The following is a 13,650-nucleotide window of genomic DNA, read 5'->3' as shown; positions in this document are numbered from 1 at the left end:
CGAGACTGGACTGTAGCAAAGAAGTTGTTACAAACCATGTCAGAGTCAAGGTCACCACGACCGCCGCTATGTGTTTCCGGGTCACTCACACTATCTTGAATTGCTTGGCTAACACTGTGTTTTTTGAGAGCACTTTTCGTTTTTTACGTAACGATCGCCGTAGTTGATTTCCAGGAGCACTAGTAAAGGGCAAAGTAGATTCAAATGTAGTTTCAGTAGTTGTGGCTGATTTCTTGGTAAGATGAACATGAGAGGCAGACAATGGTACAACATCCGGCGACGTTGCCAGATTGGGCAGGGGAGTATGTAGCACTGAGTTGGTCGAGGGCCACGGAATTAGGTCAACATTATCTGATAGCACCTTAGTAAGTGGATCAGGTTCAGTTATGACATCATGACATAATGTAGGAAATTCTGTAAGATCATGCTCCAAAAGAGGCGTGGCTCGAGACATATCACGAACACTCGTGGAAACACTCGGTAAAGAAGGAGACAGTGAGTTTAACGAGTATTGCGGGGTTTTCGGGAGATTACCAATAGATTAAACTGTCATACGAAGGTCGTCCTCTTTCTGCTGAGGACGAGGTAACTAACGAGGTGGGACCTTGCATTGGGAAACTAGATGATCCGTACTTAAATATCGAAAACAGATATGAAGCTGTAAAGAATACACAATTGAAGCCTTATTACCCATAAAGTGTAGTTTAGAGGGTATGTGTTTCCCCAATTCTATATAAATGGCGCGAACACCATTCAACACAGGGTATTTTAAATAAGTGCACCACTTTTCATGTACTATTTGTTTAATCTCACCATATTCTCGCAAGGTATCACGTACTATATCATCACTAAGTTCACATGGTAATTCAAAAATGCGGACTTTAGTATAGTTAGTAGTAGCATCCAAAATATTGACCACAGAGGAAACACCAGTCGAATGACGGAAGGGAACAGAGTCTGGCAAAATTCGTAAAGCTTGTTCAAAATTCAGAGCTGTATCCAGTTTAACATATACATAGAAGTCTTCGTTGTGTAATTGAATTGCAATCACTTTGTTCGTCAGATTAGAAAAATGTTCACTTAACCATATGTGTATTTCAGCTGGTGACGGTCGTAATTGTCTGAAATTTCTGTCAAACTAAAATCTTAACGTGTTTTGTCGAATGGTATTCATGACGTCGTACTACTTGACACAATTTCCAGTAATTAATACCACTACACAGTCCTAAGCACAGGACAAAAAAGAAATAGACTAAAGAAAAAAAACAAATGAAACTCAGGATATGCTTGCACGGAGCGCGCAAAATCACCTCCACACACCATGAGAACTCACGGTGAACTGTGAACCCACTTGACCACAGACACTACGTTTTGTTGCCTTTCTTCCTTTTTAAACAAATAAATGCTCATGGCTATAGAGCATGTCACTTCCAAACTTAAGACTACAGTTTTCCTCTTTGTTTCTATATTTTCATACAACATCTTGGTTACAGAAGCTAATTTATATTTGGCAGACAATTTAAACCTTAGATTTAAACCAATAAATGCAATATTTTACTCCACTTTCAAGTTCCTTGATTCAGCTCTTTCCCTACCAATCGTGTTATTCCCTCTGCAATTGTGCTCTGCTACTGCAGAATCCCTCGAAAACAGTATTGCCAGTATACACAAAACCGAGCACAATTTTGTTTTTGGCTTATATTATTATTTTATTATCTTTTTTGGAAATATCTTCTTAGATTGATTGCTTTCTATTATCTCCCCTTACTCATAACTGAATTTTACCCATGAACGTAAGGAAAATGGAATAATTGCGAAAAATCGTGGGTTACAGTATACGCGGATTTTTTTTTTTTTTTTTTTTTTTTTTGCGCATGAGGGTACTTTAAACTGTTATGACTCGGGAATGAAATGTGAGACATGAATGCAGATTGTACTCGAAGGAAGTGTGATTCTTCGGTATATATCTCTGAGAAAGTGAGAAACCCCACATAAGTAAAAGACATATGAAAAGGCAAGAATGGCGTTACATGTAAAATCAAAGATGATGAAAATTTTATTTGCCCGGAAACAGTTCAAAAATCCAATCGCATGAGAACTTCTGTAGTTTCAGACATGACACGTGTAAAATATTGAAACAAATCGATATATTGTGTTTACAACGCATGGGTTGACAATTAAATGGCGTTTTATGAACGTCAGCTTAAAAATCTTGCTTTCTGAGAATTTCTTAACTGCTAGCAAACTGCACCAAATGGTGCATGACGGATGTCTGTACACTATGGGAAACAAGAATGAAAATCTAATAATGAAAATTTAAAATTTATCACTGAAGCAGGAATAGTTCATAAAGTTATTTGTATTGTGTGTTGGTTGACAACACTGTCTCCGATAAGTCAAAGGTAAAATTGAACCGATCTAAGTCAGGGCAGTACATACAGGTTTGAAGTGGGGTGACACACGAACGGTTGTTGCCAATATTTTTACCAAGCATACTTCCGGAAATGCAGGGACCACGGTGGCTCAGTGGTAGAACGTTTACCTCTGGTTCCTGGGTCCTTGGTTCGATCCCAGCTCGCGCCAAGTGAACTTTGTGGTGGATAAAAGGCGTGTGCGTGGGTTTTCTCGGGGCCCTCCCGTTTCCTAAACACTATTATCTCCTTAGAATACTGTTGACCACAGGCAACATTCTCAAAAGTAAGGAACCATGCTTGCCCTTCCTAGTTACGCCTATGCGTTCATCAAGTAAATCCTTCCGTCATTTTGGATTAACAATAAAACCAAAATTTACATTAAATAAAGTGCTTCGCACATTTAAATTTTACTCTTACAGTATTCTATTCATGTAATACAAGAGCTGTATATGAAGGTAAAGGGAAGGTGTATTATTCGAACCATCATAATGCCTTCAATGCTCTCTGATCAGGAATCGAAATCGGAACACCACGCACCACGAGCTACCCTCTAGGCTAGCGAAGAGGGCAAAAGGTTATTAATCAGCATGATGCGCCATAAATCATTTGTCACATGAAACAATGTGTGTAGTCAAGGGTGCCCATCAGGGGGCAAGGGGGCGCTTGCCCCCCCCCCCTTTAGAGGAAATTGTGCTTCGGAAGATCGAAAACCCAATAGATTTTTTAGAATAGTTACCGCAAAATTTGAGACTACATTTAAAATGTCGCTTATGCTTGCCCCCCTCCTTGGAAACCACAACATGGGCGCCGAAGAACTACAGAAATTCTCATGATAATGGATTTTAGAAAGATTTCCGGGCAATTCTATGTACCTTTTTTTTTTTTACAGGTATCATGGGCTAAAGTTTCGTGACGTGCCCTAGCTATCCCTAGGTCCTCGGTTCAATCCTCTTTTTTTAAAAAAATGATAAATTTCTTTTCGTTGTCAGTTTCTTTAAATTTTCCGATTACATGACCGATTGTGTAAATCAAGACGGGAGGAAGCGTGAATAAAACAGTTGAGTGAGCAGTAGAATCCAGTTCCATCCAGTCTTTGTAATTATTGTGTAAACGCTTTGTTGTATTTATGACGTAAAGACATAAAAAACTCAAGGTTAAGTTGAACAAAACAGTAAATATGTGACCTAATTCGAAGTAAGGACATTAACTTGATATGGATCGATTTGCGTTGTTACCAACACCAAACTACAGGAAACTGAAGGGTGATAATATCAGAGATAGTCAGCTCTGTAAAGTACGTTGCTTCCTAAGTAAGAGAGATACTATCTCCCAAAAATTCTAATCCTCTCTCTTTCTTCTTTGACGATCAATTATTTTGATTGTTGAAGTAAACAAGTTCCGGATATAAGTAATAGCGAATAACTCTTTCATTAGCTTTCTTATTCTTCCTTTTTTTCCTTTCTTTTCCTCTCTATCTCTCATCGATATGTGGGGCCTTATTCAGAGTCGTTCTGACGCGTGATTAGTGCCATACTAAAAAAATATTACTAACAAATGTTTCCTGCAGTAGTCAGCCTTTTAGTATAACGCTAATCATACGTCAAAATGACTCTGTGTAAGGCCCGTGTAGACAAGATTCATACTCAATTATGGAAAAATCCAGAACAGAACACGCCACTACATACGTCGGAAATGACGGACGTTGGGATTAAGATTACCGAATCCCAAGGGTGTACGGGTCAGTCCTCCACCCATCGGAATGTAGATCGACGTTGTGCGTTCTAAGAAGTAAAGGTTCTCTCCCAAGAATCAGAGATCCGGAAACTGCGCATATATTTAGATAGAGGAGGGCCACGAAGGAATACTGGTGAAATATGCCGGGCCGACAGCAAAGGATAAATTCAATATGGCCGCCTGAGGGTCATGCCAATCGAATTTTGCAAGCAACCTTTCATCCACTTCCCATGGGCAGATTGACTTAATGTTTTGGACATTGATATATGTATGAACACTACACATCTATTGGTTTGAAATTTCGCGGACGTTGACGTATTGAACCCAATATGGCCGATCAAAATGTCAATGTGTCAACGACTCGTGTCTGGAAAACGAATTGTACTATGGAAGTACAGTATCACTAGACGTGTACGAAAAGCATTAAACGGTTCAAAATATTGCCATCTGAAAACCAATATATCAGAACAAAATCCTGAACCAAAAAGCTCGTACTACAAAAACGAAATTTGATGTAAAGATCCATTACCACTAGTAGGTGAGGAAAATAATACAAATGGATTACAATTCCTATATCGTGTATCCAATATAGCCGCGAAATACGCATATAAAATATACACATTAAACAGTTCAGGTGGTTTCGCATGAAAATCACCTACAATTCACTGGAACAGATTTTGCAGGTGAAATGCCAGTAAGTTAAAAATGTTGCCAGTGCCTATGTTATCTGTTTGAAGTGTTACACGCAAACATATACTGTTGGTTTGGGAAGGTCTAGAACGCACTAACCACAAACGTCCTAGAATACGCGTCTTAAAGTTTGCAAACATAAACACATTTAACAAAAATCGCCCTTGTCAACACTGGCACCGTGGCTACACAGGTAACATCGTGGTTTACGATCCAAGTATTCTATGTTCGAACCCGGCGCAAATCAAAAACATATTTTTCGTTATTCACATAATTATTAATTATTCACATAATTATATTGTTACAGCAAACTAAAAATGTATTGGCTCATTTATCATTCATGAAATGTTTCTGTTGAAAGTCATGTAATTATGCCGATGAAATTACGGCATATGTTTTGGTGAAATTGTGGTATCAGAGTGCCATATATTTCACCAAAATTTGACGGTATGACTTGTAGAGTGTATAAAAATAAGTGTTAGGTCAAATAATGTAGATAGGAAACAAAGTACAAACTGTTTGTAGTTTATGATGCGCTACGGAAGTACGTATTAGGTGTTACATGTACAGGGTAGGATTCAGAAGTAATGAGCCTCACTTTATACTGACGTGTGCGCACCCTGCAGCGTGCTCCGCTCGACAGCGACGGTGGTGGTGGGTGTTGGCTTCACAGCGAAAAACGCGGGTCAGTTGGCTCCCAGCTTTTGGAGCGGTAGCGGCCTTAACAGTAGCCCCTATACGGTGGTGCATGACACGGGGATATGGAAAGTTCGTTAGAGCAACGCTACGCGATCAAATTTTGCTTCCGGTTGGGCAAGTATCTTTCCGAAACGCTCGTCATGCTTCAATAGGCGTTTGGGATTGAGTGTCTGTCCTATTCTCAAGTCAAAAAGTGGCACAAGGCTTTTCGTGAGGGCCGGAAAGAGGTGACTGACAAACCCCAGTCTGGACGCCCGTCGTCGGCCCGTACTGACATGAATGTTCAGCGAGTGCGTGTGTTTTTGAACACGGACCCGCATTTGAGTCTCTACAAAGTAGCAGAAGCCCTGAACTTATTGGAGACAACGGTGCAACGCATTGTTACCGAGGACTTGCACATGCGGAAAGTCTGCGCGAAACTTGTGCCGAGATTTTTGACTGAAGAACAGAAACGGAACCGAGTGATCCGATGCGAAGAACTGCTGCAATTGTGCGAAGGCGATCCTACCTTTCTCGAAAAAGTGATAACCGGCGATGAAACTTGGACTTTTCAGTGCGATCCAGAAACAGAACGACAAACCGCTGAGTGGCACACCTCAAACTCACCCCGTCCCAAGAAAGCTCGGATGAGCAAATCGAAGACGAAGACCATGCTCATCGCCTTTTTTCGGAGTAACGGGGATCGTCCACTACGAATTTGTCCCGCCCGGACAGACCGTGAACGCTGCTTACTACCATGAAGTCCTGAAAAGGCTGAAAAGAAGCGTCGCGCGCAAGCGCAGGGACATCAAGGACAGCTGGAAGCTTCACCAAGATAACGCCCGCAGCCACACCGCCTTCATCGTCACCGACTACCTGGTGCGAGCGAACGTTCCTGTGGTACCCCAGCCTCCCTACAGTCCGGATTTGTCGCCTCCTGACTTCTTGTTTCCGCGGTTAAAGTCAGCGCTAAAAGGAAAACGTTTCGACTCCATCGAGGACATCAAATCAAATGTCAAGGCAGTCCTTGCAGCCATCCTGGAACAGGCCTTCGGGGAAGCCTTTGAATCATGGGAAAGCCGCCTACAGAAGTGAATTGATGTAGGAGGTGCCTATTTTGAAGACTATTAGTCAGTTGTACCGATCAGCTCAATAAAAGTCTTTTTAAACGAAGGCTTATTACTTTTGAATGGTACCCTGTACTCTCGCAACAATCGGGGATATATGCTCGGAGAAGAAATCTAAAAGGCGCATATATGTCAAAGGTTTTAACAATTGTAAGAATTATAAAGTTTAATATTTTAGTCGATGGAAAATCTTATTCGCACGTTATACCAGAGCGAATAATCGCATTTGCGTTACTGTACTTCCATAGTACAATTTGTATTCCAGACACGAGTCGTTGACACATTGACATTTTGATCGGCCAAATTGTGTTCAATACGTCAACGTCCGCGAAATTCCAAACCAATAATGTGTAGTGTTCATATATACATCAATCTGCAAAACATTAAGTCAATCTGCCCATGGGAAGTGGATGAGAGGTTGCTTGCAAAAGTCGATTGGCATGATCTTCAGGCGGCCATATTGGATTTATACTTTGCTGTCGGCCCGGCATATTTCACCAGTATTCCTTTGTGGCTCTCCTCTATCTAAATATATGCGCAGTTTCCGGATCTCTGATTCTTGGGAGACAACCTTTACTTGTAAGTCAAGGATTTCACGAAGTCCAACTCTCAGGTAATTATGTTTCTAACTTCTTTATGTTTGATAGGTATCTTCGTAGCAAACTCAATATGACAATGTAGCGGAGAACTCACAATTCTAATTCACATTCAGTTTAAAATTCATATCATGTTACTTTGCATAATGAAACTTTGTATGTTGAAGCGACTAACTTTTTTTGAAACTTAATGTAACTGACAAGATATACAGAAGTAGTCGAAACAATTAGATATCTCGTATCACCATTCCTTTGTATCAATTTTTTCCCCTATTTTTTGTAAAAATATGTCTTTATCTTTTATTTTATTTGGTCTAGAAATTAATTCGTGCGGTTGGTACGCACACATTGAAGCTGTAGTACAAACACAAAATACATAAATACCTTAAGAAAAATATTGTCCATCGCTAGCCACCACTTTCGCCCATCTGTCAGGCAATGTACGGATTCCATGGCGAAAAAAGTCTCATCCTTGGAAGCGATCCAGTCAGAGACCCATGTTTCGATATCTTCTGAAGAAGTAAACCGCTGTCCAATCAAATCGTTGTTCATGCAATCGAACAAGTAGTAGTCCGAAGGAGCAACGTCTGGTGAATACGGCGGGTGGGGTAAAACTTCCCATCCGACATTTTCTAAATAGGTTTTGACCGGTTTTGCGACATGTGGGCGAGCGTTATCATGTTGAACAATAAGTTTATCATGTCTGTTCTCCCATTCTGGTCGTGTTCTGGCCAGAGCTTGCTTCAGACGCATTAATTGTCGTCGATAACGTTCTCCATTCATAGTTTCACCCGGTTGCAGCAGCTCATAGTACACCACACCTTTCATATCCCACCATATGCACAGCATAACCTTTGCACAGTGAATATCTCGTTTTGGTTGTGATGGACCTGGTTCACCTGGTTTCACCCAGGCCTTTTTTCGTTTAGGGTTCTCGTAATGGATCCACTTCTCATCACCCGTAATAATTCGATGCAGAAACCCCTTTCTGCTCTGTCGTTGAAGCAGCAATTCGCGAATGGTTTTTCGTCTTTCAACGTCTCTGTTTTTCAATTCATGTGGAACCCAATGTGACATCTTTTGAATCATTCCCATGGCTTTCAAGCGTTTGGAGACTGTTGTTTGATCAACGCCTAATGCTGCTGCAAGCTGTTCCTGCGTTTGACACGAATCCTGCTCGAGCAATACTGTCAATTCTTCGTCTTGAAATTTTTTTGGCTGTCCAGCTCGCTCTTGGTCTGCCAAGCCGAAATCACCACTTCTAAACCGTGCAAACCACTTCTGACACGTTCGCTCAGCTAGAGCATGGTCACCATACACTTCCACCAAAATACGATGACTTTCAGTCGCACTTTTCTGCATGTTAAAGTAATGCAGCAGGACACCCCGCAAAAACACTTTATCAGGCACAAATTGCGCCATGTTCACTTAACTACAAACTGGTGTTGTTGACGCTTTAATCCACTGCCCTATACTACGAACGATACGCGATGACAGGGGTTTGCAACACATGTGTGGATACACGGAACTGTGGGACGCTCCGTTCGTTGCACCATTTCTTGTCCACCCGCACGAATTAATTCCTAGACCAAATATTTTAATAACTCGTGTTTTGTTAACAGCGAGTTCTTCCATTGTTCTGGTCTTAGAATCATCTTTCCTTGGTGTAGAATTAAGGGTACAACTAGAAGAGCGTACCCAGAATTTCATGTCCCTAGACAACTATTTTTGAAAAAAAAAATTCTTAGCCCTCTGGCTAGATAAATAGAGCCGTGAAACACGTAACGTCATTCTTACGCTTCTCATGTGTGTCCTTACTTATGTCAAGAGTTTCATATTTATTTTGTTACTCATTATTAAATTCTTCTTTGTTTCTTTCTACATGAATTATCAAATGCTTCCCATTTCCCTATAACATACAATTAATTTATTTTCATAATACTTCTATATTTTGTTCTTCAGTTGGGCAGAACAAAGATTACGATGGCGGATATGATGAAGGTTTCAGTTACCACGATGGCTATGATTCAAATGCTCACCACGGCAAAGATGGTGGAAACAGTGGCAAACACCATGGACATCAAAGCGAGAGTAGACAGGGTCATGGAGCGAGGGTTGCAGAATTTGGAGTGCGTGTGAACCATGTTCCCAATGGACATCCAAGAAATCACAGAAGCAATGATGGTATTGGCAATTCTCACATCAGTGGAGTGTTTGATAAACACGTGAAAGATGGGATTGATGGTTTTTATGGTAATTATGATTATTATAATTTATAATTTTAAAATATTCTGCGTTATGTACGGTGAAATTTGACGGATAGCCTAAAATCACGGGCGTCTCTGACGGGGGGACGAGGGGGACGCGTCCCCCCAATACTTTGAAGTACAAAATATTCAATATTTTATTCCAATTTAATTTATTTACTAACTACAGAATAAAATATAAATAGGGGAAGCTGCTGTACCTAGGGCCAAATGTACCTAGGGACATACTGTTTTTTTTTGTGTTGTTCTGCAGTGAAAATCTGTAGCTTGCGGTAAGCAACACTGCCTCGCAGCAAAGTTCCAGAAGTCATAGTGAGTGGCCGAGTCTGTTACTAGGAAGTAGTGCTACAGTGTAAATGCTCAGTTTTTTCTTACAAAAGGTGGAAATCTGGTAAGTTTGAAATTTTTTTTTATTGTTTTGTTTACAGTTTGCCTCAGAATTTTACAGGGGGTAGACAAAAAATCTTAAAACTCCTTATACAGGACACGTAAGTTTGGCCCTCCACTGTACAACACGTGTTGTGGTTGCCGATCGTTTTTTGTTTTCAATGTGTCATGTGGACCCTCCTCTCCCGTCAGCAGTAACCAGTTCACATGTGAATGTCGTGGTGTGGTAAAATGGGCAACCTGACAGACTTCCAAAGAGGCATGATCCTTAGTGCCTGTCTGGTTGGAGCTCCAGTGGCAACAGTGGCGAACATTGTGGGGGTATCGAAAGGCACTGTGTCCAATGTCACGAGGGCATACACAATTCATGGGCAAACGACGTCTGCAAAGCACAACAGTGGTCGAAAGACAATCCTGTCAGATAAGGACCGGAGGGCATTAAAATGGATTGTAGCAGCTAAAAGGAAGACCACTGCAATGAAAATTACGTCTGAACTCACTTCCGGCCTACAGAACCCGGTTTCATCGAAAACAGTGCGACGGGAACTTCATAAAATGAAAATTCATGCAGAGCCGCTATCGCCAAATCCCTGTTCACAGAAGTAAATGCGAAGAGGCGTATCCTGTGGTGCAAGGACCACAAGGCGTGGACTCATGAGCAGTGGAAACACCAATGTGGTCCGGTGAATCGACCTTCACCTTGTTTCCAACAACCGGTCGTGTTTACGTATGGAGAACACCGTCGAAGGCCTACGATACAGATTGTCTGCTCCCAACTGTTAAGGATGGGGGGGTTCTGTTACAGTATGGGCAGTGATATCGTGGTTTTCTGCAGGTCCCATCATAGTCCTGCATGGAATGATGAATGCTAAGCGTATGAGACCGTTTTGGGGGACCAGGTTCTACCCATGGCCCAAATATTGTTCCCTGATGGTGATGGCATCTACCAAGATAATTTGGCACACTGTTATACTGCAGAAACGGTGAAATCATTGTTTGAGGAGCATGAGCAGGAGCTATCACACCTCCCCTGGGTCCCACAATCACCAGATCTGAACATGATTGAACCATTGTGGTCTGAGTTAGAAAGGCTTGTTTGGTCTCATTACCCTCCACCAGCATCCTTTAAGGAACTGGAGCATGTTTTGGAGGAACAATGGTACAAAATTCCACACACCACCATTCAGGAGCTGTATACGTCCATTCCACGTCGGATCCAAGCTGTTTTGGACGCAAAAGGAGGCCCCACAACATACTAGGTATGATTTTCACACTTTTGCAAACGTTTTAGATTTTTTGTCGAACCTCTGTATAGACGCATGATGAAAGTAGTCTTTGTGTGCGTCTATACTATTTATTTAAGTTGGTCAATGCTATTGCTTGAGGTGTACTATCTTAACAAAGAAAATGGGCGCGAAGATGTACCTTGGGACGACGTACTTGGGGACAGTGTCCCTAGGTACATACGAGTACAATTTGTTTTGTTTCTCTTTTCAGAGAAATGCCACGAAGTAAAGAGGGTAGAAAGCGTCCCGGTCCTCACCCAGAAGATGTCGAGAACGCTGTGAAGGATGTCCTAAAGAACAAATTATCAATACGAAAAGCAGCCGGGAAGAATAACGTTTCAAAATCAGCACTGGCACGTATTATCGCTGACTTGAAGAAAAATACCCGGATTCTGGCGTGGATCAGTATAAATACAAGCCTAATTATGATAACCGTTTAGTTTTCATTGAAACAAAAGAGAAGGAGATTGTGGAATACATTGTACTTAGTGCCCGTCTACAATATTGATTAACTACACGGGGGTTGAAAGAACTTGTGTACTTATGGGCTAAGGAGAACAAAAAGACATCCTGAAGAATGGGAAAAGAATAAATCTGCAGGTGACGGATGGTTGCGCGCATTTAGAAAAAAATATAAGAATGAAATATCTTTGCGACAACCTGAAAGCACCAGCATTCTACGGTCTATATCTTTTACGAAAGAAAATGTTGCTTCGTTCTTTTCTGTTTACTCAGACGTTCTATTGCGTTACAAATTTCCACCATCTAAAATTTACAATGTTGATGAGACAAGGATTTCCACTGTTCACAACCCACCACGTGTTCTTGTTAAAAAGGGACAAAAACAACTAGGAGCTGCAACTGCAGGAGAAAGAGGCCCTAACATAACAATGATTTGTTGTATCAATGCTATAGGCAATACAATTCCACCACTTTTTGTATTTCCGCGTGTCAATTTTTGCGAGATGCACCCCCTGGATCTACAGATACTGCACATATTTCAGGATGGTCCAACCAAGACATATTTAAGAAGTTTCTGGAGCATTTTATAAAACACGTAAAACCCTCAAAAGAGAACCCTGTGCTATTGTTATTGGATAATCACGAAAGTCATTTGGCAATACCAGTTATTACACTGCCAAAGCAGTCCGGCATCGTTCTTCTTACATTCCACCCTCATACAACACACATAATGCAGCCTTTAGATGTCGCCGTCTTTGAACCTTTCAAAACATTCTATGACAGAGCTTTAGCTGAAGTCTTGGCCACAAAAACTTCCAGTGGTACCAAGAGATCAATTACGATCTATGATGTTGCAAGTCTTGCAGGTACAGCCTACAAACAGGCATTTACACCGTCGAACATAATTAAGGATTTTGAGGTGTGTGGTCTGGTAGAGACCTGCACGGGCCAGGCCTGGCCCGAAGCCCGGCCCGACCCGCGGGCCGACTCTTATTTCTTTGGGCCGGGCCGGGCTTGGGCGGGCCGACACTGATTTATCTTCAAGTCGGGCCGGGCTGGAGCCGATTAATTGCAATTCTTTAATAATTATTGACATTCGTTAAACGATAATTAGAATAAAGACAAAAGTTGAAGAAATGTGCCCGTAAAAAATGTTACAAAATGAAACTTCTAAAATTTATCGGGCCCGGGCCGGGCTTGGGCCAAGAATTTTAAAAAACTTGCCGGACCGGGCTCGGGCCGAAAATCTCCAAAACTTTTCGGGGCCCGGGCTGGGCCGGGCCTACGTACATTCGGGCTGGATTGGGCTCGGGCCGAAAAATTCGGCCCGTGCAGGTCTCTATGGTCTGGTTCCATTAAACAGAAATCCGTTCAGAGATGATGAATTTACTACCTCTATTTCAACAGAGAAGAAAGACGTTCCCACTTTTGATCAAGATTCTGCATCGATTGGAGCATCTGCATCTGTTCAAGTGCTTATCTCAAATGAAGTTCTGGCATCCTCATCCACGCAAGCCTCCACATCAGTTGAAACTTCCACATCAGCGTGAACTCCTACATCAGCTCAAGCGTCGGTGTGGGCTACTGCTAATCAATCTTCTTCACCGCTTCAGTCTTCAACTCATCCAAGTGCTATTCGACCACTTCCTACCAGAACACCTGAAACATCACGAAGACGTCGAATAGGTCTGACGGGAAAAGCACGAGTTTTGACAGATACACCAGAAAAAAACTGAAAATAGAACAAAGGAAGATGCGCACAACCAAAGGAAACTCAGAAAATAAGGATTCGAAGAAACTGAGCAAATCACGAAAGAGAATACGCTATAAGCAGAAAGAGGAATCAGAAGAGACAATCATGAATATGTGCAACGATGATTGTGATGTGCAAGTGATTGTGATATGACAATGTTTGAAAAAGTAATTACAGCTAAAGAACTTGAAGACTCTGCCGAAACGCAAGAGATCAATGCTGGCGATTTCATTTTAATCAAACTGGCTAGTAAGAA

At 41.6% G+C, this 13,650-nt stretch overlaps 1 protein-coding gene across 1 annotated transcript in view; it reads left to right on the top strand.

Annotated features, from left to right (window-relative positions):
• LOC145680347 (uncharacterized) overlaps positions 1 to 13,191 on the top strand; it is a 116,207-nt gene extending 103,016 nt beyond the window's left edge. Inside the window, exons 4-5 of the mRNA XM_081750744.1 lie at positions 9,202 to 9,492; positions 13,049 to 13,191. Of these exons, the coding sequence (XP_081606870.1) occupies positions 9,202 to 9,492; positions 13,049 to 13,191 (434 nt within the window). The remainder of the gene's footprint in view (positions 1 to 9,201; positions 9,493 to 13,048) is intronic.
• Positions 13,192 to 13,650: the final 459 nt, after the last annotated feature.

This window comes from Thermobia domestica, chromosome 1 (assembly GCF_964235325.1).
Source record: "Thermobia domestica chromosome 1, izTheDome1.hap1.1, whole genome shotgun sequence".
In the NCBI taxonomy this organism is placed as follows: Eukaryota; Metazoa; Arthropoda; class Insecta; order Zygentoma; family Lepismatidae; genus Thermobia; species Thermobia domestica.
Note: the sequence above shows the minus strand (reverse complement) of the source record. Positions and strands in the feature narration are given on the sequence as shown.